The 27,580-nt window shown below is 39.5% G+C and overlaps 1 protein-coding gene across 2 annotated transcripts; it reads right to left on the bottom strand.

Annotated features, from left to right (window-relative positions):
- Positions 1–15,862: 15,862 nt before the first annotated feature.
- LOC114267155 (putative disease resistance RPP13-like protein 3) lies at positions 15,863–26,473 on the bottom strand. Of its 2 annotated transcripts, XM_028208161.2 has the most exons (3): positions 26,292–26,473; positions 18,319–21,019; positions 15,863–16,182 (listed from the first exon to the last, which is right to left on the bottom strand). In XM_028208161.2, exon 2 carries the CDS (start codon positions 20,997–20,999, stop codon positions 18,366–18,368), a length of 2,634 nt encoding a protein of 877 aa, XP_028063962.2. In that variant the 5' UTR covers positions 21,000–21,019; positions 26,292–26,473; the 3' UTR covers positions 15,863–16,182; positions 18,319–18,365. The 2 variants fall into 2 exon arrangements, with proteins under 2 accessions (XP_028063962.2, XP_028063964.2); XM_028208163.2 differs by lacking the exon at positions 26,292–26,473 and having other exon boundaries at positions 18,319–21,542.
- Between the last annotated feature and the right edge of the window lie 1,107 nt (positions 26,474–27,580).

The raw sequence follows: 27,580 nt of genomic DNA, 5'->3' as shown, positions 1-27,580 counted from the left end.
TTTTGGCGGATGTTTTGAAAAGTTTTCAAACTGGCGAAAAGTAATTGTGACCCTTGGAATACGGGCAAGCCTTGAGCTTTTGGTATTATTCGATTTACATACTTTTTTGCAAAAAATCAAAACATTCCAAGTGTGAACTCCTTTGTTGCTGACGATACACCTCTGCAACATTTCTTGAATTTTCTTACACCCGCTTCCGAAGCTATTCGTAGGCACACCACAGAGATGGCTCAAGAAGAAGCTGGAACCACCAGGGTTGATCCGTTTGGGGATGACGACGCAGTGGAGCTGGTGGAGCAGTACCGGACGGAGAGACAAGTGGAGAGGGTAGGGGAGCCGGTGGTACAATCCCATTCTGCCACCATGATAGCGGCTCCGAAGCCAATCAGCCATGCGGAACCAGATCACTGGCATACGAAGGCTGACAAATCAACGGTTACTGCGGCGAACTTGGAGGTTATGCGCGAAAATACCAGGTTCCGACTGAAATAGAGTTACTATTGCCGTCGTCAACGGAGAGGCCATCCGATGCCCGGCCGGGGGAGTTTGCCCTGTACGAGGAAGCATTGAAAGGAGGACTGAGGCTGCCACTTCCGCAAGTGGTGGTTGATGTCCTAAACCGGTTGGAGGTAGCGTCGGGGCAACTAATGCCCAACGCATGGAAGATTGTGTTAGCCTATGCAAGCGCGTGGCCGAAGGCGACTGAAGGGGCGGCTATGACGGTGGACGAATTTTTCGCATGTTATAAGGCCTCAGGACAGCAAGAGACTTGGGTGACGTTGTAGGCGGCGGTAGGGAGGGGTCTGGTGACGGGGCTGCCGTCATCCATTAAGGGTTGGAGGCCGCGGTGGTTTTACGTGTCCGCGAATGGAGGGGTTGGGGTGCGTACGGTGTGGAGAGTGCCCACCAAATCTGTGGAGCCAAAACTGGAGGCGGCACGGCAGCAGAGGAAAGGTTAAAAAAGGTGAAGACATGGAGGGAGAAGGAGGGAGTTAGGTGGGACGAACTCGTTCAACCGTCAGCCCTGTTTGCAGCGAGATTGGGCCCTCAGCCGAGCGTTGGAGATCTAGGATGGGTTGAACTAGAGGCGAGGAGGAAAGCGCAAGAGGCTGAGGATATGGCCATCCTTGCCAAAGCCAGTAAGTTTAAAGAGTCCCAGGCACACCGACCGCCAAAACCGATCGCGAGGAAGAGGATCCGACCTCGCCCCAAACCCCTGGGGGAAAAAGACTTAGGTGGATTTGAGCCACGACCGCCCCCAGTTGATCCTTTGAAGGAGAGGGCCTACAAGGAGATGGAGGTGGAGGGTGTGGTAAAGAAGAAGAGGAGAGTGAGGAAGAGTGAAGAAGAGCCTGCCTTAAGGAGGAGAAAGGAGATGACGGCAGAGGAGACCCCCATGGCCAAGGAGGCAGGGGAGGAGGGGGTGGGGGAGATCCCAGGAAGGGTGGTTGCCCCAAAAGTGGTAGAGGTCGCCTTAGAGATCGTGGAAGTCGTCCCAATAGTGGCGGAGATCGCCCAAGAAATTCAAGTAGAAGGTGAGGCAACTGGCCCTTAGCCGAGAGGAGAGGAACAACCCTAGGGGGGTCCTGCGTCCCAAGGAGGAGGGGGGTCAGGCTAACGACTGCGATTTACCACGCCCGCGCGGTGTCTAGGCGACTAGAAGGAGAAGAAGGCCCAGCTAGGGCAGCTGCAGATCGCCTTGTTGGGATCGTGAACGAGGCGGCTGTGCGCTCGGTAGCCAGGTTCAATGAGGCTGAGATGCTAAGGGGGTTGTGCTCTGCCCAAATAGAGGTAACCACCTTAGTTGGGGCTCTGTTGAGAAAGGCGGCGGCTGCAAAGGTCAAGTCGGATGAGGCCAAGGCTCAACTTGCAAACTTCAAAAGGGAGAGTGCAGGGTGGAAGAAGGCTGCGTGAAGCGCGTGCTCCAGAGGTTGGCAGGAAGCTGAAAAAGCTAAAAAGATGCAAGTGTTGGCCATTGTTCACCGCAATGTTGCCGACCGAGCCCAAGCTGAGCTGATCGCGGTCAAGTTGGAGCTAGAAGACGAATGTCGCCAGGTTGTGTCGCTCGAGTTCCAGCTGGCTGGCGAGCAGAAGAAGCTGGGGGATGCTCAAAGGGCCTGCGCAGTTGCCATTGAACGACATGAAGAGGCTATGACCAGTAATGAAGAACTGAGCGCCCAACAAATCAAAGAAAAGGATGAAGCAGACGTGAAGATTGCTGGGCTGCAGAAGGAGCTGGAAGACGAGCGTGCTAAGGCAATGGAGGAGAGGGCGAGCCTGCAGAAGGAGTTAGAGGAAGAGAGGGCCAAGACGGCCTCTAAAAAGGCGAGCCTGTAGAAGGAGTTGGAGGAAGAGAGGACCAAGGCAGCCTCTGAAAGGGTAGCATACCCCGATCTGTCTGTCGTAGCAATAGAACAATTCAAGGGGTCTGCTGAATTTCAGATGGCGATCGATGCCGCGGTCGCCAGCAGCGTGGCGAGGGAGGTGTCTGGAGGGGCGGGCCCGTCTGGAACGACCGTTGGGGGCAGGACCGAGGCAGAAGTGATTGAGAGCTTCCAGCGGTCAGACTTCTATAAACACGAAATGGCTGAGTTCTGGGACAGTGGCTGGAAGATGTTCAAGCGTAAAGCTGAAGAATTGTTCCCAGGCTTAGACCTCAGTAGTGTAAAAATTGACGAAGACGATGTGGCCCAGACCCCCCTGGATGAGGGGATTGAAGAAGAAGACCTCGTTTCCAGTGAGGAGGAATAATTGAAGAAGAAGAAGACCTTGAACTTAGAGTTGTTTTTGTTTTTTATTTTTATTTTTTTGAAATGCTGTATTGAACTTATGTACAAGTTTGTGAATAAATAAAATTTGAGTTGTGTTTTCAGCCCATTATTTTTTCTTGTGCATTTGAAATGTATAAAGTATTGTGAAGTGTAAAATGTAAAGCAAACTCAATGTAAAGTGAATTTTAACTTGTAAGAAAAAATTCAACGCAGAGTGAAAGTGAGAAAAACTCGGTGCAGAGTGAATTTTAACTTGTAAGAAAAATTCAATGTAGAGTGAAAGTGAGAAAACCCCATGCAGAGTGAATTTTAACTTGTAAGAAAATTCAATGCAGAGTGAAAGTGAGAAAACTCAATGCAGAGTGAATTTTAACTTGTAAGAAAAATTCAATACAGAGTGAAAGTGAGAAAACTCAATGCAGAGTGAATTTTAACTTGTAAGAAACATTCAATGCAGAGTGAAAGTGAGAAAATATGGCCACTGTGCTTATGATCATGAAGTCGCAATGGCGGCTTTCGCCTGGCTGGGGCTTTAAGTGACTCAATCTGGCCGAGCTCTTCATGCTCAGTCTAGCCGAGGCTTTTTGTGCTCAGTCTGGCTAAGGCTTTTTGTGACTCGGTCTGGCCGAGCTCTTCATGCTCAGTCTGGCTGAGGCTTTTTGTGACTCGATCTGGCCGACCTCTTCATGCTCAGTCTGGCTAAGGCTTTTTGTGCTCAGTCTGGCTGAGCCTTGTTGTGACTCGGTCTGGCCGAGCTCTTCATGCTCAGTCTAGCTGAGGCTTTTTGTGACTCGGTCTGGCTGAGCTCTTCATGCTCAGTCTGGCTGAGGCTGCAATCAAAGTGTTATTGGAATACCACAAATAGTTGAGATATAAGCTTGTTGTTATACAAAGTGTAGCCCGTGGGGTCACAAATTTATACTATATGAGGAGAAAATGAGAACATAGATTGTCCAAAAGAAAATACAACATTTTGGACGATACAAAAATACAACTTTTGTTGAAAATGGCGCTTCAAATGTTCAGTGTTCCAAGGGTGGGGGAGGTCTCGACCTTCCATGTCCTGAAGTCGATAAGTGCCCGGTCGTGGTCTGGCTTTCACAACATAAGGTCCTTCCCATTTGGCTGCCAGTTTGCCTTCAATCGGATTTTTGGTGGCAAGAGTTACTTCTCGCAAAACAAGGTCCCCTACGGCGAACTCCCTTGGTCGGACTCTGCGGTTGTAGTGTGTTCTCATTTTCTGTTGGTAGGAGGCCAGTCTGACAGCAGTGGTTTCTCTGAGCTCTTCGATTAGGTCAAGGTCAGCCCGACGGAGCTCCTCGGCTAGTTCTGGGTTCGGATGTAAAACCCTTGGGGTAGGCAGACTGACTTCCACTGGGATGACTGTCTCAGCGCCGTATGTTAAGCGAAAGAGGGTCTCCCCAGTGGGAATCTGAGTGGTAGTACGGTAAGCCCAGAGTACATTCGGTAATTCCTCAGCCCAAAGTCCTTTAGCAGCTTCTAGCTTAGTTTTGATGATCTTTAGAAAAGAACGGTTGGTAACCTCGACTTGGCCATTGGCTTGGGGATGACCTGGGGAGAAGAAACAGGGTTGGATCTGGAGGTCTGCACAGAACTTCCTGTACTTGGCGTTGTCGAATTGTTTGCCGTTGTCGGAGACGATGGCTTGAGGGATGCCAAACCTGCATACGATCGACTACCAGATGAATTTAGTTGTGTTCCGTTCGGTGATGGTGGCAAGGGGTTCTGCCTCTACTCACTTGGTGAAATAATCAATGGCGACAATCGCGAACTTGGTCTGGCCTCGGCTAGTGGGAAGTGGTCCAACTAAGTTGATCCCCCATTTGGCGAACGGATAGGGACTACAGAGTGTGATCAGCTCGGTAGGAGGAGCATGGGAGATGTTGGCCAAGCGTTGACATTTATCACATTTGAGTACGAAGTCGGTCGCATCTTGGTTGAGGGTAGGCCAGAAATAACCAGTGCGAAGTATTTTGTGGGCTAGGGACTGGCCGCCTGAATGATTACCGCAGATACCCTCATGGATTTCTCGCATCACATAGGTTGCTTGAGCTGGACTGAGGCATCGCAGATACGAGCGTGAAAAACCACGTTTGTACAAGACACCACTAACGAGGATGTAATTGGACGACCGGGCCTTAACTTTGGTGGCTTGCTGTTGGTCATCTGGAAGTTTTCCCGTTGTCAAAAATAGAAAGATGTCCGACGCCCAAAGGATGGGCTCATTCTGGAGGAACTGTACTTCTTGCTGATCGGGAGAAATGGTAAGGTGGGCTAGGTACTCGAGACGGACACCATGACTGAGGTTGGACTGGTCTGCAGAAACCAACTGAGCCATCTCGTCTGCCTTTGAGTTTTTCGCCCGAGGAATGTGCTGGATGTGGAAAGTATTGAAGAGGCGAACAAGGGGAAGGGCAATATCCCTGTAAGCCCGCATTGTGTCCTCTTTTGCATCGAATTCCCCCGTAATTTGTCCGACAATGAGCTGGGAGTCGCTAAACACCCGGAAGTGGTTGACACCAATGTCCCTGGCTAGGCGGAGCCTTGCTATCAATGCCTCATATTCGGCCTCATTGTTACTGGCATCGAACAAGAAACGGAGAGCACATTTGAAATAACCACTCTCAAGGGCGGTGAGAATGAGGCCAGCCCGACTGCCTTCTTTGCGGGATGATCCGTCGACGTTGAGAGTCTAAGAATGAGGGTCCTCTGGCTCAGTAGGGGTTGGTGGGGGTGGAGTGGTCGTGGTTGGTGTAGGATTAGTGAACTCCAGGATGAAATCGACGATAGCCTGCCCCTTAATTGCTGTTCGAGGTCGGTAGGAGATGTCAAACTGGTTGAGTTCTACTGACCATTGCATGAGTCTGCCAGAGAGCTTTGGTTGCTGCATTACCTTCTTCAAAGGTTGGTCGGTGAGGACCACTATGGAATGGGCTTGGAAGTAAGGACAGAGTCGTCTGGAAGCAGTGACCAAGGCCAGGGACAATTTTTCTAACAGTGGGTAATTTTGCTCGGCGCCCTTGAGACTGATGTAGTAGACCGGCTGTTGAACAGAGTCGTCTTCTCTGATAAGAGCTACACTGACTGCGGTGCTTGAAACGGCAAAGTAGAGGAAGAAGGGTTCGCCAGTGATTGCCTGAGAAATGAGGGGGGTTGGCCATGCACTGCTTTAACTGCTGAAAAGCCTCTTCGGACTTGGTCGTCCATTCAAAAGTTTGCCGAAGAACTTTGAAGAAGGGGAGGCACTTATTCGTTGCGCGGGAAATGAAGCGGTTGAGGGCGGCAACTCGGCCAGTGAGTCTCTGGACTTCCTTAACTATTCTCAGTGACTACATTTCAATCAAGACCTTGATCTTTTCAGCGTTAGCTTCAATGCCCCACTGACTGACCATGAAACCCAAGAACTTCCCAGATCCTACGTCAAAGGCGCACTTCTCCGGGTTGAGCTTCATTTGGTACTTTCGTAGGGTGGCGAAGGTCTCTCGCAGGTCGGCCAGATGATCAGCGGAGAGTTTGCTTTTGACTAGCATGTCGTCGACATATACTTCCATGTTTCGACTGATCTGATGATGAAAAACGGTGTTGACCAACCGTTGGTAAGTGGCCCCAGCATTTTTCAGTCCAAATGGCATCACTTGGTAATGGTAGGTGCCTCGGTCGGTAATGAAGGAGGTGTGTTCCTGATCAGATGGATGCATCAGAATTTGGTTATACCCAGAGAAGGTATCCATGAAGCTGAGCATTTGGTGACCGGCCGTGGCGTCGACCAGCAGATCTATGCGGGGGAGGGGATAGTTGTCTTTGGGGCAAGCTCGGTTGAGGTCGGAGTAGTTGACACAGAGTCGCCATTTGCCATTGTTCTTGCGGACTAGGACCACATTGGTCAACCATCTGGGGTAGTCCACGTTCTTGATGAATTGGGCCTCAAGGAGCTTGTCAACTTCTGCGGCAATAAGAGTATTGCGCTCAGGATGAAAGATGCGCTGCTTTTGGCGGTAAGGTCAGAAATTGGGTTCAATGCTGAGGCGATGGGTTATGATGGAGGGGTCAATACCTGGCATGTCTGAATGGGTCCAGGCAAAGACATCATTGTGCTCGGTCAGAAAGGCAGTAAGGTCGGCCTTTGCTTGGGGGGATAGTTGGCTGCCGATTTTGGCAATTTTTTTTGGGTTGGTGGGGTCGATGGGAACCTCCACGAGCTCCTCCACAGGTTCTCCTCTGACCAGTTCGTCCTCATCTCGGACGTCAAGTCCTTCAATGATCATGGCTTCCTTCAGCTTGACTTCTTTGAGTGAGGCGACATAACATTCCCTGGCCACGGTCTGCTCTCCCCTCACTGTCCCGACCCCGAGATCGGTGGGGAACTTAATGGCGATGTGGTAAGTTGATGTGATAGCTTGAAAAGCATTTAGGGCGGTGCGACTAAGGATGATGTTGTAGGCGGATGGGCAATCGACAACAAGGAAAGTGAGCAACTTTGTAGTCTGCCGTGGGTACTCACCGATTGTGATGGGAAGATTGATGGTGCCGATTGAGGTCACCTGGTCGCCAGTGAAACCGACCAAAGGGCTTTGGAGAGGAGACAGACTTTCCTCCCTGATTTTGAGCTGGCGAAAGCAGTTGAGGAAGATGATGTTTGAAGAACTGCCGTTGTCAATGAGAACTCACCTGACCTTGTAGTTTGAGAGAAGGGTAGAAATAACGAGAGGGTCATCATAAGGGTAACGGATGCCTGCACAATCGGCGTCCGTGAAGGTGATGGGCTTGGTCCACTGCTTGGGTTGTTTGGGAGGTCGGTCTACTGTGGCAACTGCTTTGTTTGAGCCCTACCTTATCTTTCTGAATTCTGCCCTCTGAGCCGAGCGGGATGGTCCCCCACAAGCAAGGCCACCTGAAATAACTCTAATTTCACTAACAGGTGGGGGGGATTACCTGGTGGCCGAGGCTGTTGTGGAGGGCGATCATGGCCTTGGTTAGGTTGGGCTGGCTGCCGGGGAGGGGTGCGCCGGCGGTTGTTTCTGAGGGGCTCAGTTCTTTGCCTCTGCTGGGGGCGGGTGTCCGTGAATCGGCTAAGGCATCCTTGACGTATTAGGGTCTCGACCTGGTCTTTGAGGTTAACACATTCATCAGTGTTATGGCCATGGTCCTAGTGAAAGGGGCAATATTTGGACTGGTCTTTCCGATTGGAAGGGGTTCGTGAAGGTTGGGCCCATTTGAGGAGGTAGTCCCGCTGGATCTGATTGAGGACTTGTTCCATGGGGGAATTAAGGGGTGTGTACCGCTCGAACCGACCGGGCGATCGGGCTGGTGCCGACCGGTCAGCTCGGGGGGGTTGGTCGGTATAGTGTGGTGTTTAGCTATTATACTGGGTGTTTCTGGGTTCTGAGTCTTTTCTCTTTTCTCTGAGGGTCGGGTTTTTGGTTATTGGATCTTGCCGGACAACTAGGGAATCCTCAGCATTCATGTATTTTTGTGCTTTGGAGAGTAAGGCTGCCATGGAGGTCGGGGGGTTTTTAGAGAGGGAGAACAGGAAGTCGGACGACCGCAGACCAGCCATGAAAGCAGTGAGGATGACCTTGTCATCATTTTCCGCTACTTCCAGGGCCTCGGTGTTGAAGCGGGTAATGAAACTGCATAGTGACTCCCCCTCGGTCTGTCGAATGTTGAGGAGTTGGGTTGCTAGGCGTCGCTGGCGCTGGGCTCCAATAAAATGGCTGAGGAAGGAGTCACTGAAATGCTGGAAAGTGGAAACGGAGTTTGCTGGTAACTAGCTAAACCACAGCCGAGCTGACCCCTTCAGTGTCACGGGGAAAGGTCGATACATGATCTCGTCAGGGAATGCATGGAGGATCATGAGGGTTCTGTAGGTCTCCAGATGGTTGACTGGGTCCGTCATACCGTCAAAAGAGTCGATGGTGGGCATCTTGAACTGGGGGGGTAGAGGTTTGTTTTGGATGAGGCGACAAATGGTGAGTTTGCTATGGTAGAGGGTTTATGCTGGATGTTCTGCTTGACCCCTTGGAGTTGGAGCTTCATGGCTCGGAGTTCCGCGTCCCAGAGAGGGATATGGTCACCTCCGGAGGGCAACGGGGGCTGGACGCTGCTGGCCTCTCCTTCAAGGATTGGTGTCGGGATCGATAATTGTGGGCCCCGGGGTGGCAGGTTTATACCTGGGGGAGGGGGTTGTAAGCCTTCTCTATTGGGTGGATTAGGCTACGGGATAGTATGGCTCGGGGCTTGTTCGTAGTTGGGAGGAATATCGGGAGGTGGTGGAGGGGGCATAAGAAGGTTTCTTTGGAGTAGGGCATTAATCAGGGCTTGGTTTTGCTCGGCCATGCGATTAATGCTGTTGGTAAGCTCGATGAAATATTGTGGTGGGTTGTTTGGATTGGGGGGGTCAGCTTGGTGGTCGGCAGCATTTTGGTGAGAAGCCATGGATCTAGTCGTGACCATACACTTCTATGGGTAGCGAGAAAAGGTTATAGGAACAGGGTCTCCGGCGACAGTGAACACAACTGGCGCGAGGAGCGAAGCTTTCCCACAGACGACGCCAACTGATGATACAGCTACGATACAACGGGTTCCAGAGGGAATGGGTCGGACTGGTCCACGCTTCTCCAACCGATATCTGAATAGCCAAGCCCACCTGAGAACCTGCATAGGAGTTCAACGGGAAACGGGGAGTCCCCCAGCGAACCCTTTGACGAGCAAGTTAGAGAGAGAGAAGTAGAATGTAGAGATATGAATGGGAGATAGAAAACTTAACCTTCTTCTTGTCTTCAACGTTATATCCTTTGGTAATCATTTCGCCGTCCCTTCCGACATGCCACCTTGGCCGAAAGTCTATGCTGTAACTTACCTTGTTCAGGGTGAGGGGGTGCTGTTCCGACGGAGAGGTGTTGTCGTAATAAATGTTGTGATGGGCTGTATTAATGGCGATGTGCAGTGGCAATAACTTTGCAGATCTTTGTCTGCTGATGTGGCTTGTCCTTTTCCTGTCACATGTCTGAATATCATTGGTTCTTCGTGCCATGTTGGCTTCTAGCTGTTCAGGATCTCATCAGTTGGGTTATGTGTTGGGCTCTAAGTGATGGGCTTGGGTTGTTTATAGTGGGCTATGACCTTTGTAGGCCTAACCGCGTCACAATCAATTGTAATGCTTAAGGCTTGTAATTTGATTTTTATGATTAAATGATAAGTTTCAGCATTATTAATCAAGTTTTAGTTGTTATTTTACTTTGTTTTTTCGCACTACAACCTCCAAAGAAATCCTTGAATATGTCAAGGCATAGGACACCAACCATAATTGCTTGATCTATTTGTTGTTTATGAGAATTGGTTTTATTTGACGAATCTACTCGATCAATTTGACCCAAATCAGATTTTTGTTAACACTCACGTAAGGGACTATTAAGTGGGTACTGGAACTGTAGAGGCACACAATAGGCAGATACAACGGGCATGGTCTCTCAAGAAGCAAGGGGTGTTTGTTTGGAATGATTGGAGGGAAGGATTGGACTCCATGTCCAATCATCATCGAATCCATTGTTTAATTGAGAATTTGTAGGCCGGATTAGGAGTCTCACTAGACTATAAATCTCATAGGGCATGTTAGATTGACATGATTAGAGTATGTGATTGAGATTATTAATCCGTGGGTCCAATAATCCTGTGTTTATTTTAAAATTTTGTTTCAGGATTATTAATTTAATGGATAATTAATTCAACAAATTTGTAGGATTGTTAGTAATGGGGTAGGGGTGGGGTTATATATCCTGAGTTGGGAAATAAAATAAAAAGACATTTTTATCTTCATATGTTTTCTTATCCAATGCAAATCAAACAATGGAAAATGAAATAATTTATCCTACTAATCCAATTGGATAATGAATACCACACTAATTTGATGGGACTATTAATACATTCATTATTAGTCTTGTGAATCAAACATAGCCATATATGTTGTAATATTGTGTCTTAGGGATGTGGGATAAAAATAGTGCGATTAAAATCGGGTGCCTCTATTTATACACCACATTTGGTCTCAAGGCACACTACTACTCAGTTTACACCTTTAATAATTTGAAAAAACATAATTTTTCGTAACACACATCACAACGTTTCATTTTTGCCCTTAGTCCCACACCACTTAGTACACATCTCAAAAAAAACAAAAACAAAATACCCTAATCTTTGTAACTCTCCAACCCTTACCAAATTCTAATCCTAATCTTAATTAACACAATCACCGACGACTATCATCCCTTCCGTCACCACCGCCCTCCCCAACCTTCTTCTTTTTCTTTTTTTCTTTCTACGGCGACTCTCATCACCCATCCACTGCCCATCAATTGATACAAACATATCTTCATCTTCGCCCACTCTCTCTCTCACATACCAAACCCTTTAACTTCTCAGGCTCCATTTCAGAGGGAAAAAACAAGCAGAGATCAAAGAAAAGTCAAGCAATCGAACAATCAAGATGGCTTTGACTCACCGGTATTCGAATCTATTGAAGTCGTTCTCTACTGCGGTCTCATACACCCCATCTCTTCGCCGTTCATTCTCCACCGACAATTCAACCTCCATTACCGACGAGACCAGCATCCCCTTCACCGGCCACAACTGCAAACACCATCTTGCACCGTCACAACCACCCCCAAAGAGCTCATAACCTACTTCTGAGACATGGCGATGATGCGTCGGATGGAGATCGTCGCCAATTCGCTCTATAAAGCGAAGCTGATCCGTAGTTTCTACCACCTCTATGATGACCAAGAAGCTGTGGCGATCGGAATGGAAGCGACGATCACCAAGAAGGATGGCATCATCACTGCCTATCGCGACCATTGCCTCTTCCTCGGCCGGAGTTGGCAGCAACCGACGAAAGTGCAACGTTGGTTATGGTTGGTGTGTAATTAGAATTCTGTCCAAAATTGTAATTTGACTAATGGGTGTTGTGTATTCAACTAAGGTGTGTATTTGATCATTTTGGTCATTTTAGGTAAGGTCATTATTGTAATAAAAAATAGTCAATTAGTGATGTGTCTTAAAACAAAATGTGGTGTGTAAATAGAGACCCATTAAAATTCCATGAGATTAAGTTATAAAATGACACATTTGCTCTCTAAGTATTTGATTTTATTATGTATTGTATTTAGTAAAATAAAATAAAATATAAAAATTTCAATTAGAAATAAAATAAAATAAATTTATTTTTATTGATATTTATTTATTTAAATTTTTTTTTAGCCAATCCCATTTGATGGGACTTAAGGCTTATTTTGGTTTGGTTTGGTTTGGTTTGGCTTATTTATTTAATTTTTTTAATAAATTTTTATAGATGTTTTATTTTAAAATTTTGTTGATATTTTATTTAATTTTTATTCATTTTTTTATTTAATTTCATTATTTAATATTTATTAATTTTTTAAATAAATCTATTTAAAATTTTATTCTAAAAATAACATAAATTGTTATTGATGTTTTATTTATTTTAGTATTGCTAGTAAACAATTGAAAATGGAAAAATATTCTATTGAGCATTTATCATTCTTTATAATATTCTAATCAAACAATAAATTTAATAGGATAATTTTTTCCAGACATCTAATTCCATTAGGAAACGAACATGTGTTATGATACATATGTTTTCTAACCAAATAGTTCAGGACTATATATTGCACAACCAACTAGGCCTAGTCTAGTTGGCCACCATACCTCCCTTAAGGTTTAGTCCCAAAGAGGTCATAGGTTTAATTCCCTTTAGGGGAGTTGAATTAAGGGTGTGTAAACACTTAGGTGCTTTGTCAAGGATGGGGAGATTTTCTCCCATAGATGCTAATCTAACAACTAATAACTAACATTTGCCGATAAAAAAAAAAAAAAAAGAGACTATATATTCCACAAATTGTTCTCAAAGCCAGTCCCGTTGGATGTTTTCTAATTTTGCATGAATTTTTTCTTTTTTGGTCTTATAACTTAGATGTAAAATATATTTTATTTCCACTTTTTAAATTTTTTTTTTTTTTTTTTATTGATCAACAAGATTTTGTTGAATTTATTTCCACTTTTCATGGAAGTCTTTTTCTTGTACCTTTTTCTTGTGCATTGATATTACTTTTTCTTCGTTGATCACAAAAATTAAAAAATAATAATAATAATAGTAAGAGGAATTTGGTAATAAATTATTTTTCCCAAACTTGTATCCTAAATTATTAGTCTTGTTGTTTGGAAGATTTGATTCATCAAATTCCAAATTTCACATTTTGTGCTTTCCATAGACAGTATTGCCGTTATAGATATGGTATATGTTAAGTTTCTATTGTGAAATATATAAACTATCGTGTATATAACGTATATTCATCTCTTAGCTTGCGGTTTCCATGTTGCAGTATGGTAGTTTCTGAATCATATTTCTAGGCGAGATCGTTTTGATGTGCAATATTTTTGTGGGGTTTGCAATACCTTGTGGTTCGATTTGGATCGATGTTGCCGAATAGGAGAATAATTGGTTGGCTAGGAACGGAGGGAGAGTGATTGGTTTTATATGATCATTGTCTTTGCAACTTTGAATTCCTATATACTATAGAAGGTTTGTTGGATTATTCATTAACATGTACATTTACAATCCACCTCAACCTATATATATATATATATATATAAGCATAAAATATGTACGTAACAGTGTGATAACGTGAACATTCGCAACTGTAAATGTAACAATACATTCAGGGTGAGAATATTCAAACATGAATATCAACTATGGACTACGTGAACATTCATATTACTATTGAATATTATATTTGGTATTTATATATTGATGTAAATATTCATATTATTATTGAATATGTACCATTTTTTTCCATATGAAGGTTCACATTATATTGGGTCGTAAAAATTACATTCTTTCATGTGAATGCAGAGTTCTGAAATTTGCGGATGCCATTAGAAGTTGGAAGCTTGAAGGAAGGGATGCAAGACACCAATCTGTGTTGCGACTTTCAAAGCTCAAGAAAGACCAGGTGTTTCAGGAAAATTTGATTAGAGAAATCTTCAAGTGTAAAAGAAGAAGAAGAAACATTTTGGTTATCCTCAATTTGGAAGAGAAAATACTCTTCCTGAGCTTTTCTGAGGCAATAATCATGGATAGAACATGATTTGATTCTACCACCGTACACTCTTCCTGAAACTTGTGGTATGCCTCTGCTACATCCTCTAAACGTTTATTCCCAATCTTGCATGTAAGTCCCTCAGCAATCCATAACTATCTCAACTTTCGTACAGGAATTTCAAAGTCCTCTAGAAATGCCCCAAAATCGAGAAAACAATATTACCCTTACATCTATTTACCGTTAATGAGTAACAGAAACAAAAAGTGAAGGGACCAAAAGTGAGTTTTCAGAGAAAGTGCAAAAACTTAATGTTGTGTTTGGTTGGGGGATTTAGGGAGGGATTTGAAAAGGGAAATGGAAAAGGTATGTGAAACTATGTGAAATATAGGCATGATTTATTCACATTTCACATACCTTTTCCATTTCCCTTTCCAAATCCCTCTCCAAATCCCCCAACCAAACACAGCATAAGTGAGATTTTGATGAAAATGTAAGGGTGTTAATTAGACTAGAAAAATATCACATGACAAATGGTTTTTATTTTTCTATTTTTTTTTAACAGCAACAACGAAACATATTAAGCAAAAGCAAGAGAAAAGAGACAGGACGAGGAGTCCTCACATATAGTGAAAGAGGTCCAAACAAAAACAAACATCAAAAAACAAAAATAACAAGAAAATTCCTATTACTAAGGATTGCAAACAGCAGCCCAATTCCTAGAAATCAAGAAAAATGAAACTCCTTTAAAATGAGGGACACAAAAGCCCCAAACAAAGCCAAATATCCCGCCTTATCCAATAAAGATTCTGCAACTGACTCTTTTCCATCAAAGATCCATGAGTTTCTCTCCAGCCAAATAGTTCAGGAGATAGCAAAAACAATACAAGACCAAATGTGTTGGCTCTCTTATTGCCTCCAAACCCATTGAACTTAACAAGAAGCATGTGTGTGCAGTCCCTTGGAGCAACCTACTGATCATCACATAGATCAAAAAGACGCTGCCACAATTCAAGAGCCACAGGACAATGAAGAAATAGATGATCCGCCGATTCCGATTTCCTCTTGCACATCACGCACCATTGAGGACAAAGAAAGTGATTAAGCCTTCTCCTTTGGAAGAGATCATTGGCCACCTCTTTGAGCTAAGGACCATATGAAAAACTTCAATTTATGAGGAACAACCACTTCTAGATTTTCTTATGAAGAGTAAACAAAGGAACGGAAGGCTCGTCAATGAGTTTTTTTGTCAAACAAAGATTTACATGAGAATGAAGAAATGATATTCCAAACCCTTCTATCGCTAGATGAAGATAAATAAATTCCTTCAATCAATGACAACAAAAATGCAAACGCAAAAACCTCCCTATCACTTAAATCCCTAAGGAACCTGAAATTACAAGAAATTGGTGCCACATTAGAATATGTCATCAATGCAATTGCAACAGTCTGAGAATGAACCAATCTGTATAACAGTGGAAAAGAATTATTGAAAGAGGTATCCCCCAACCAAACATCCTCCCAAAACCGGATACCAACCCCGTTAACTACTTTCAAAGACAAGAACCTAGACACTAGTGGAAACAAACGAGCGATAGACTTCTAAAGAGAATGACAATTGCCTCTACTAACCACAATAGAATCTCTATCATTGGCCTAAACTCCATACTTGCTTTTAATAATAGAACATCTTAATGACTCACTTTCGATAGGAAATCTCCATAACCACTTGCTCAAGAGGACAATGTTTCTAGCAACAATATTCCCTATAACAAGACCCCCTTTGTTCCTAGGAAGAGAGCAACACATGACAAGTTCCATCACTCTTATTAACGTCAAATGAACGGAAGAGTAATGAGATGACTGTTACAATTGAAAATAGGACCAAGTTGAGATTTTGAAGGAAGTGCAAGAGTATTAAGTTTAATTAACCCTTCAAAAAAATAGGAGAGGAGAATTACACAACTAGAGTTACCCTTAGTAACACAAAATATGAAACAACACAAAATATGGATATCTACAGAGGGCATCTAACGTGTCCTTTTATACAACATTGAAAGGTGGAAATAGTTCCCAAACAACAACAATTGCAATCACAATGACAACACCACAACAAATAGCTTAAAGTAGATAGTATATGCATAAAATGAAATTTATCAGCATAACAATTGGAATATGCAGAACTATAACTGCATGCAGTAGGAAAACACAGATGTACCGGGAATTTCGGATATATCTATTCAGTCAAGGTGCTTCTCCTTGTTTCTTACAACATCTCCCTGCACAAAAATAAATTGCAATCGATGAGAATTTATGCACAAAAACAGTAGAGTTCCTTTAATGATTAGTCAATTCATGCTCCAAATAGCATGGAAGGATTTGTTTGGTTGTGTTTTCAGTTTTCTTGCTTCCAAAAACAAATAAAGAAATGTTCACAACTACCCATCATTTTCATTTTTGTGTTTCTTGAAGAATAAAAACATTAAATGAAAAATGCAACCAAATGGATCCCCATTTTCACAGAAAATAGTGTTACATGACAGGGCATTAGAAAGAGATGCAAGTTATGCAACAGAAGCAATAAGACGCAGAATTACAGCAACCATTCTTCATCTCTAACAACATGACGAGTCTTCTAAACTTGTCCAAATTTGACAAAAGTTCAATTTCTTTTTTTATTTAAAAAACCAAATCTTACAACTTGATCTAGAAGCCAAAACACCCTTTACCCACAACTACTTTCAGTCATTATAAATTAATGGGCAAATTACATATACACCCCTCCAGGTTTGGTTAAATTACAGATACCCCCCTGAGGTTTCGGAAATTACATCCCGCCCCCTGATGTTTGTATTTTCATAACAATTTACCCCCTGAGGTTTATATTTCATAACAAATTACCCCCTAATTTCTTATGCAAATATAGCATTCAGGGGGGAATTCGTAATTTCTCAAACCTCAGGGGGGTATCTGTAATTTTGTCAAACCTGGAGGGGTGTATATGTAATTTGCCCTAAATTAATCAGAAATAACATCTGAAACCTAAAAGAAATTTCTTTTTATGTTATATGGACCACTTGGAGTATAGTTTTAAGTCACATAACTAAAGTATATTGTTTTTATTTACTGAAATCTGTCCACCTGTTTATGTAAAAAATTAACAAGATCCAGTAAAAGAAAATAGGTAATAGTATTTTGTTTTGCAAGTTCAGGGAAAGCAGACCCATTCTATAATCAAACATGCAACTTGCTATCAGTAACATATCAAATTGACAGCATTAGATTAGTTGGGTGTCAGATAGATGATGACAAGCATATATAATTTCAACCTTAAACCATAGGCGTTTACCAAAAAAAAAAAATGAGAATATCACATATGAATCAGATGGGACTTCAGCAAGGCAGCCCAATAACTTTTGGATCTCAAGCAAAATCTCGAACAGAGGCTTTTTGTATAGTTAAATAACCACTGCTTAATTTTCAAAGTAGTCGTAATTTTTTTAAAAAAAATTTAATTTTTCATACTTTACAAGATGCAAAATTACTAATGAAAATTTTCTATTATACTTTTTCAGTTGAGAATGTTTTTAATCTACTTACTAATTAAGTTTATTTTTTAATCAATTTTAGAGAGAGGAAATGTTGATCTTTTTGGAAGATGTTAGGCTTTCAACACACCTAAACTATTTTGCTGGCCAAACCAAGCAAAAGGGTCATTTTATATAGAACATTATAACACACATGCTTTTTATTTATTTGATCCAGTACAAATATAGAAGAAAAATATATCTATGAGGCTTCAACTTTTTATTTTTTAATTTTGATTTTGAGCATGAAATGTCTCGTCAAGTTCATTTTTAAGATTGGAGAAAAAAATGAGCATTTTGAACTTTGCACACTATTAAGGACCTTCACTTAATAGAACAATATATATTATTAAGAATCCAAAGAACTTTGAGGCCTTCTCAAATATTGGGGCCTTAGACAGTCGTCTAACTCATCTAATGGACGGGCCACCCCTAAACTTTAGTAGTATAAATTAAAATATAAATTTAGCATCATTTTCAAAGTGTAATGCATTTGTTTCATCACCACAAAACCTAATAGTCAATTTGATGTCTGATTCTATGTGCAAGTTATCTAGTTATGTCAGAAAGTGGTGTTTTGGTTATGACAGGATAAGGTTTGAAAGTTGTGTCATTGTATCAATTATGATTCACAGTGGTTCTTTGGTTACGACATAAAGTGATTTTTTTAGTTATAATGTTGTGTTGGTTACTACTCATAGTATATAAATAACATAACAGATTCATTGGAAAACAGGAATTATGACACAAGATGCAACTATCAGCTCATCAGCAATAGGAAAATAGGAAGCAAACATGATGGCAAAATTCCTTAAAACATTTACTAACCTGTCATACTATATAGCACCGTTAAAGCCTGGACCTGAAACCACAATTTACTGGTCTGGAGGATAGATAATGAGCTTAAACTGACTGGTTGCAAGGTCTTGCTTTTGTTTCATAATTTTCTTGGCAGAGGCTGCAGCACTAGAGGAGGCATGATACAGGTCTATAATCCGAAGTGAAGATACATCCCCCAGCCCAGAAGGGAGAGCCTCTAGGCTTTCACAGTATTTAAGAATAAGCTGTTGAAGTCTAGGGAAGTGATGACCCGAAGCCTCCCAATGCACTAAATCTGTTTTCCCGATCTGCAAGAATCTGAGAAGACGAAAACCTCCGTCGATTGCCTTCCATCGATTTCCCTGGAACGCGTTGTCTTTTAATTTCAGCACCTCAAGCTTGGGTAGAAGCCCCAGTGTAGACATATGCTCCCAATCCAACAAGGTGTCGGCTAAAGTTAGCTCTTTCAGGTTTGGAGGGAATTTGTACAACTGGGGGAGGCTACATTTGGAAGGACGATCAGGGAATGTGTCATTCAACAACTTCAATGTCACAAGCCGATCTAATTTGGTAAGATTGTCAAACAAGGTGGACCCTCCCTTTTCCTTCATAAGTGTGGCCAGTTTGCCACGAATTCCTAGTTTCTTGAGGTTGGGAACCCTGGCTAAAATATCTTCAGTACAACTGTCGGGGGATATTGTAGAAATGGTTTGTAGGTCTTTGCCACCCCTTCCTGCTTGGGCTGAAGGGCCACACAAACGGCTACTTGAGTTTGTACATAGATGCCTCAATTGCAACATTTTCCAAATATCCGCTTCCACCTTGAGGTTGTGCGAAGAAGTTTCAATAATAATTGTGTGGAGGTTACAAAGTTCAGATATCGACGCAGGAAGAACCTCAAAACTACCACAGAGGGCTACATACCGTAAATGAATTAGATCTCTAATCTTGCCAGGAAAAAAGGGTAGCCTAATTGGCCTTAAATCCAACACCCTAAGCAAGTTGAAGGCTTCGTGGATGAATGAAGTATGTTCTCTACTAAATTCTATCTGTTCTAAGGCAAAGCACAAGAAAGAACGGACGCGTGGAGCAGAAGGTTTTACAGAAATATAGTCCAAAACATGGGAATGGATACAGAGGAGACGGCATTTATTCAGGGTAGGGGTTAATGACAGACATGGACCTTGTATGGCCCCTTTAATCACCTGCAAGAACTGTTCTTCTTTAGCTTCCTTCAAGCAGAGGTCATGCAACATATCATGAACACGACATGTTTTGATTCCTCCATTAGACCTCCTTTTCTCCACCATTACTAAATTTCTGTCCACAAGATCCTCCAATCGGTCCTCCGCCGTATCCTCCAAACTTATCTCCCCAACCTGCTCAATAAGACCCTCAGCTATCCACAACTGGATCAGTATGCAGACAGGGATCTCATAGTCCTCTGGAAAGACCCCGAAATAGCGGAAGCATGATTGTAATTGATGTGGCAAGTGTTTGTAACTGAGTGCTAGAATGTCCATACATTGCTTTGGATCTCTGGCTACATATGAGCTCACACTCTCAGCCACTTTCTCCCACCACTTGCTTGTTTTTTCTTTTTTGATGAGAAGTCCTGCAATCACCACAATTGCAAGTGGAAGTCCACCGCATTCCTTTGCAATTTTCTTTCCAAGATCCTCCAGCTCCGATGGGCACCTTTCCTTCCGAAACACCTTCTTCTTGAGTAGCTCCCATCCTTCATCATCAGTAAGAAAACGCAGAGGATGATGATGGCTATCAGGGTTAGCATGCACAACTTCATTGTTCCGACTAGTTAACAATATTCTGCTGCCACTCTTGTTCTTTGGAAAGGCCGATTTGAGATCATCCCAAGCCTCTTTTGTCCACACATCATCCATGACAATTAGATATCTCCCAGTCTGTAAATGTCCACGCAGCTCCTCAGCTAACCTTTCACCACTCCATCTACTCGACTCATCTGTAAGCTTGTCAAGAGAACTCAAAATGCTAAGAAAGACTTCTTTTCTGGTATATTCTTGAGAAACATACGTCCATGCCCGAATATAGAAGTTATACTCAATTGCAGGATCAGTAAAAACTTTTCTAGCCAAAGTCGTCTTACCAAGGCCACCCATACCAGTGACCGAGATAACTTCAAGCTCTTCTTTCCCTCCTTTCAATCGATCAACTAGTGTTTTGGCCTCCTCATCAAAGCCCACCACGTTTTCTTCCTCAACAACCGGAGGCTTTTTCTCTGATGAATCTCTGCTAGAAGGCTCCCCATGTTGCATGACTTCAAAGCCAAACGACTTCTTCCGGTAAATCTCATCCACATTTTTCCTGATGGATTCGATCTCTTCTACAACTTTGCGACGTTTTCTTGGAGGATCAATGCCATGTACTAATTTGGATATGTAGCCTCTTGCTCTCTCCATATGGATATGACTCACGTATCTGTCGATAACAACTTCAGCCTCGTACACTACATCCCTGATTTGTCTCACCAGCTCTTTAAAAATGTCAGACTCGCTGCGCTTCTCTGCAGATTCCTTGAGAAAGGCCTTCAACAAGCTAAGCTCATCGTAAAGGAATCCAACTTGCTCTTCCACCCCATTAATCGGTTTTATTTTATCATTTAGTAGCTGCTGCAGGTTCTGCAGTAGAAATCCAAGTGCAGCATCAGCCATCTCTTTCTCTCTCAACAAGCCTGTAAATCCAGGAGGCTTTCTTCAACTCTTAGTATGAAACTCCTAAGATCTGAAGCACATTTTAAACCATAAATTGATTTGACAACATCAATTGCACAAAGTCATTCTTCAAGATTATGTTATGTTCTTTTTCAGCATGTAAGAAATCTATACCCAATACATGCACAACGGAGAAATTGAAACATAACTCCATCTATAATTGTTCAAGTATGTAAAAGGAAATTTATAATTCCCAAAGATGAATTTAACATATGTCTTGTCTTGATCAACCATTTGATGGAAACACAGGCTTACTATATGAAGCATATTAAATCAAAATTGACTCAACAACCTCAATTGCAGAAAATCATTCTTCAATTGAAATGGAAAACTCTATCCGGAATGACGTGGCATTGGTATTTTTGAAATTGCGAGTCACAATGATAGTGTTTGATTTGAAATAAGAAAATCACAAACAGTCACATTGTTCTGCATACAGATCTTTTATATTGTTTGTAAATATTAGTCAAAGGAAATTGGAAAATGTTAGGGACACTATATAATGCTTCGTTTGGATGGATATGGATTTTAAATCAAGGGATTTGAGATTAAATACAATGAAAGTATAGGAGAGTTTGTTATTATAGGCAAATTGATAACCTAAAAGGGCAGGCATGTATTGCAACTAGAATCCTTTGTATGATGGGTTTCAAATAACTATTTCTACGTGTTACATTTTATTTCAAATCCATCATGATCTTAAATGGAACAAGTATACAACACTTGCCTGTTATGTTCTTGATACCTACCATTGGCATTAAATCCAACTTCAGTAAAATATTCGCTGAAAAAGCCCAAAAGAACTCGAAAACTAAATTCAGCATGACACCTTCATTCAGTTTTTATACTCAGCTGGTTTCTGTCTGAGCAATGAGTTACATTAATACATGTTTGAGATTTCATCATTGTTTTCAATTTGAGTGGTTAAAATAACTTTTCAAAAAATTGACATGAAAGTTCTTGACCATGTGTCTAAAGGTAACAAAGAAATTGAGTCTAGAATACATCCTCTGCCCTAGGAATCTGGGATCAACTTACCAGAAAAAAAAAAAAAAAAAAAAAAAGAAGAAGAAGAAGAAGAGAGAGAGAGAGAGAGAAAATAGAAAGAAGAATTATACCCAGCTCCATAATCAATTTCATCTAACTAAATATCTTGTTTTGCTTTACTCAAACCACTATAGAGCCTCTCAAAATGTTATTCCAAAAATAATTTTAAAAAATGTTATTCTTATTCAACAAATAGCAGAGAAACTACGTAAGGGTGGAGTGTTAAAAAAATCCAAAATGGAACAAATGGTCATGTAGACCAATATATTGCATTAAATTCCAACCCCCCCCCCCCCCCCCCCCCCCCCAATAATTCCTTAAAGAAACATAAATATAAACTTTTATATTTTAATAGAATTCTCAGTAGTGAAGGTAGATAACTTATAGAAGTGATAGGAACATATTTTAAATATGAAAAAACATATAGAGATATGACAAATTATTTAGAATAGACCAAAATTTCTGTAATTCAAATTATTAGATAAAGTACTAATTTAATGTATTCTACAAATATGTAATATTCACTTTAAGAATTACATGAACAGACTATGATTATTGTCAAAACATAAGTCATTTCACCAACCAACTAGTGCTTTAATCACTCGTATATTGAGCAACCAAAACAGTACTAGCTGCTTTTGCTTGTTAAAAATACACAAATAAGTACGTTTTTTATTTTAGCTAGCATGTACTCATCAAAGAAGAGTTTTTATCTGGCTAGTTATTTTAGACAACTAGTCATTTTCAACCTAGATTCTCCAAAAAAAAGGAAAAAAGAAAAAGAACAATGGAGGGAGAAGAGCGAAACAGAGGAAAAAATTAATATTTTATGTTTAGCTAGTGTCTTTCTTTTGACTAGCTACATGTAGCTATCAAACCAAGGTGAGGTAAAATAGCCATAACAACATAAAATATGTAGAGGGTAAAGAAAAAAAAAATATGAGATAAGGTTAAATTGAAATAACAAATAATAAGATGATCAATAAAAAGTGACAGAATGATAAAACAATTAGAAAGAAGCTTTGGAAAGGGCAAAGTAAAATACTGAAATTACTTGGAACATTAAAGGGGGTCAACATACTATCCCGCATGAAATAGAAAAATATATACTTAATAATATAAAAATATGTTATTTCAAGTGATTTGTCAACTCACTTCACTTTTGGCGTGGATTCCATGATGAAGTTGTTTAACGTTATTTTGTAATTCCAAAATTATCACATAAAAATATGTTTTTGACAAACTAGTTACTCTTATTCGCACTAACTGCAAGGGATAAACATGGAAAAGCAATGGTATCCACATTGTAATCGCTACCTCTCTCTACACTAACACAGAGTTTTCTTTCAAAAACAGCTCGTATTTCTCGGTCTCCCTTCCAAGCATTCTTAAAAAAGAGATGAGCGTGATAGACATACAGAAAGCATTATCAAAGTCTCCAGCGACGACGTCATTATGGCTGACAGTGACACTGCCTTATGGTGTCTTAGACTCACATTTTGCCTAATTTTCTAGGGCTTGGGTTTGATTTTTTCAGTTGAAGAGTTTTGAAAAATCATGGTTTTGTATGAAGTGGGAAAATATGGCCTTGAGAGTTGCTATCGACGAGTTCTATTGAATAGTCCCACTTGCTTCCTCATTGTTTTATTTGTCAGTTGAAGATGGTGTAAGGGTATGGGAATATTGTAGAGAGAAAAGGGTGATCTGCCATTCTTATTTTTGTATACTAACTGTTTGATAAAGTATTTCAATGACAACATCTTTGTATACATCTTTCAGTTATACAATCCCTTTCTTTAAAATATGTTATTTCAAGTTATATGCCAACTAGCTATACTATATTATAATGGAAACAAATCACTTTGGTGTGGATGCCATGATGAAGTTGTGTAACGTTATTTTGTAATTCCTAAATTATCACATAAAAGTATGTTTTTGACAAACTAAACGCTCTTCTTCGCACTAACGGCAAGGGATAATCATGGAAAAGCAATGGTTATCTACTTGGTAACTGCTACCTCTCTCAACACTAACATAGAGTTTCCTTTCTCCATGGCTCCTATTTCTCGGCATCTCTTCCAAACATTCTTAAAACAGAGATGAGCATGATAGACATACAGAAAAACATTATCAAAGTCTCCAACGACAACGTAATTGTGGCTGACATTGATGCTTCCTTATGGTGTCTTAGACTCTCACATTTTGCCTAATTTTCTAGGGCTTGGGTTTGATTTATCACATAAAAATATGTTTTTGACAAACTAAACACTCTTATTCGAACTAACTGCAAGGAATAATCATGGAAAAGCAATGGTCATCCACTTGGTAATAGCTACCTCTCTCTACTATACACTAACATAGAGTTTTCTTTCAAAAACGGCTCCTATTTCTCAGTCTCCCTTCCAAAAATTCTTAAAAAAGAGAAGAGCGTGATAGACATACAGAAAGCATTATCAAAGTCTCCAGCAACAACATTATTGCAGCTGAAATTGACACTGCCTTCTGGTGTCTTAGACACTCACATTTTTGCCTAATTTTCTAGGGCTTGGGATTGATTTTTCAGTTGAAGAGTTTTGAAAAATCATGGTTTGTATGAAGTGGAAAAATATGGCCTTGCTAGTTGCTATCAACGAGTTCTATGGGATGGTCCCACTTGCTTTCTCATTGTTTTATTTGTCAATTGGAGATGGTGTACGGGTATTGGGATACTGTAGAGAGAGAAGGGTTTCAGAATGTGATCTGCCATTCTTATTCTTTCCCTTGCATAACTGTTTGATAAAGTATTTCAACAACAACATCTTTGTATATATCTTTTAGTAATACAATTCCATTCTTTAGTAAATGAAGTTTCGTAAGTTCTTAAGAAGTATTTAATTGATGGCAAATTTATAAAAGCATGCAGGTTGTTTGGTTCTGGTTTTTAGAAAATAGTTTTCAGAAAATTTTATTTTTTTATGTTCCGTATTTTAATGTTTTCATTGAATTTTTTTTTAATATTTTAAGCAATTTTTTTTAAAAATTTTTAGACCACCTAACATAAATACATTTAAAAAATATAATATTTGTGATTTTTTTTTAAAAAAATACACTAAATACTAAAAAATACATAAAAAAATAATAAAAATAAAAATTAAGTATGTTTTTCGTATTTTTGTGTATTTATTAATTTCTTTAAATATGTTTTCACAAATATTTTACTATTTAGATACATCTAAGTAAGATGCATCTAAAAAAGTAAAAAACTTGTTTAAAATTTAAAAAATATTCACTAAAATTAAAAAAAAAAAAAGAAAAACAAAAAACACAATTTTCAAAAAACTGAATTCAAAAAACTAAAACCAAACACACTGATTATATTTGTTCATGATGTTTTACGTCTATCGATTTCCAATATGTATACATATCATTTTCCAGGTTAATCTTAATTAGTGCAAATATTTTCATGTTTACTGTGAGTTTATATCATGTTAAATTTATTTGCAATCAATCATACTTAAATGCACATTCAACCTATTAAAAAGAAATTAAAAGAAACACTACTATTTCTCTAAATTACAAATCTTTCTATAACTCCATCTAGGTTTTATATCTTGCATTTTCTTACATTGTTACTCTTTAATGACTTACCCTTTAAACTTCTAGTTAAATTTAATACAATCTATTTTTTATTTTTATAACACACACACACACACACACACAAGAAAAAGAAAAAGAAAAAGGTATAATGACCATTCATAATTGCATTTTTAAATTTGTGCATATGAAAATAACAAAATCTAAACTTGAACATGATAACTTTTTGCCAAATTCAAGTCGCCAATAACAATGATAATAATTCTTAGGTTCAATTAGGGCCATAATTATAATTTCATAGTCATTAATCAAAAAGAAGAAGAAGAAGAAGAAGCTAACCACACCTGTGATTTGAATCAATAGCAGAATACAATAAAAATCAATTTGCAGTAGTTAAGTAGTAGAGTCACTATTAAAAAATAAATAAAAATTTTAAAAAAAAAAAAAAGAGGAAAAAGTAGTAGAGTAAGTCATTCGACCTAGGCTCATATATAATTTAAAAAATAATAAAAAGTCTACCAAAACTAAAAAATCATAATTTTTTCACATATATATATATATACAGAATAAAATTAAAAAGCTCAATAAATTAAAGAGAAGATGAGAACTTACTTGAAAGACAGAACAAGACTATGTTTTGCTGATCTTAAAATCTCAAAGATGCCAACGAACGAGAGAGGAAAAGAGAAGAGAGATTGTGGCTCTACGGATAGAGTCAGCCATTAATGAAGAATAGAGGACGAGCATTGACCTAAAAAACACTCAGGTTTGGTCTTTGTAATAAAATAAAGAGTGAGAGGATCTCCAATGCACTATATATATAATACTTGGTAGTTAAAATACCTAGTGTAATTTATTTTTTTTAATTTTAATGTACTAGACATATGATTAGGTATTTTGACTCAACTTATATTCACTAGCTACATGTAACTAGCCTTCAACGCTAGGCAAAATGTATTCAATCATTAGGTATTCAATCATTAGGATCGTTTCCTTCCATCTTTGTTGTTGACGTGGCATTCTATAAAATTAATAGTATTTGGATAAATAGCTAAAATAAAGAACATGGTTGGAGTAAAAACATAAAACAGTTGATAGGCAAAATAAAATATATACTTTATAGTAATATTTAAATAGGTAAAATGCCTACTACCGTTGGAGATGCTCTAAATTACAAAAACAATACACTCATTACCATATACTTTATTAAGTCACTTTTTTTAATAATAATATTATTTTAATAATTTTGTTATTTAATGGTGATTTTTTTTTTCCTTTTAGTTATGGATCATAAAATATTTTAAATTATAAGGTATATAAGTTACGTACTTTTTGAGAAATGTGTGCATTTTTAATATTTGTTTAAAATACAGATAATTTTTTATGATTTAAAATAACACAAATACTACCTTATCAAAAAAATTTAATAAACAAAATTAACTGAAAAATTAAAATTTCACTCTATTCTTTTATATAATAATAAAATTACTTAAATTATTTGTTAAAATAAACTTTTGAAGTCATTGAAAACTATTAATTGAATTTATGATTTATTAATAAAAAAGTTATTGGTTATGAAATTAAAAGTTCAAAAGGAAAGATATAATTTCTAGAACTATAAGGTACAATTCGTATTTTTAAACAAATCTCATAAACTGTATATGTAATTTACCCTAAAATAAATTTTAAGTTTTAATTTTATCAATTAAATTTTTTTCTTAATTTAAAATATTCACCTTTTTTTTTGTTAAATAAAACTAATAGAAAAATAATATTTTAGTTATTAAATTCAACGAAAAAAATTATTTTAAACATTTTATATATACTATTTTTCTATCAATTTTACTTAACGAAAATATGTAGATAGTTTTAGATAGTTTACATTAAAAACAAATAAAAGA

This window comes from Camellia sinensis, chromosome 11 (genome assembly GCF_055761805.1).
Source record: "Camellia sinensis isolate YWXY chromosome 11, ASM5576180v1, whole genome shotgun sequence".
Classification (NCBI taxonomy): domain Eukaryota; kingdom Viridiplantae; phylum Streptophyta; class Magnoliopsida; order Ericales; family Theaceae; genus Camellia; species Camellia sinensis.
The sequence above is the reverse complement of the archived record's forward strand: the minus strand, read 5'-3'. Positions and strand labels throughout refer to the sequence as shown.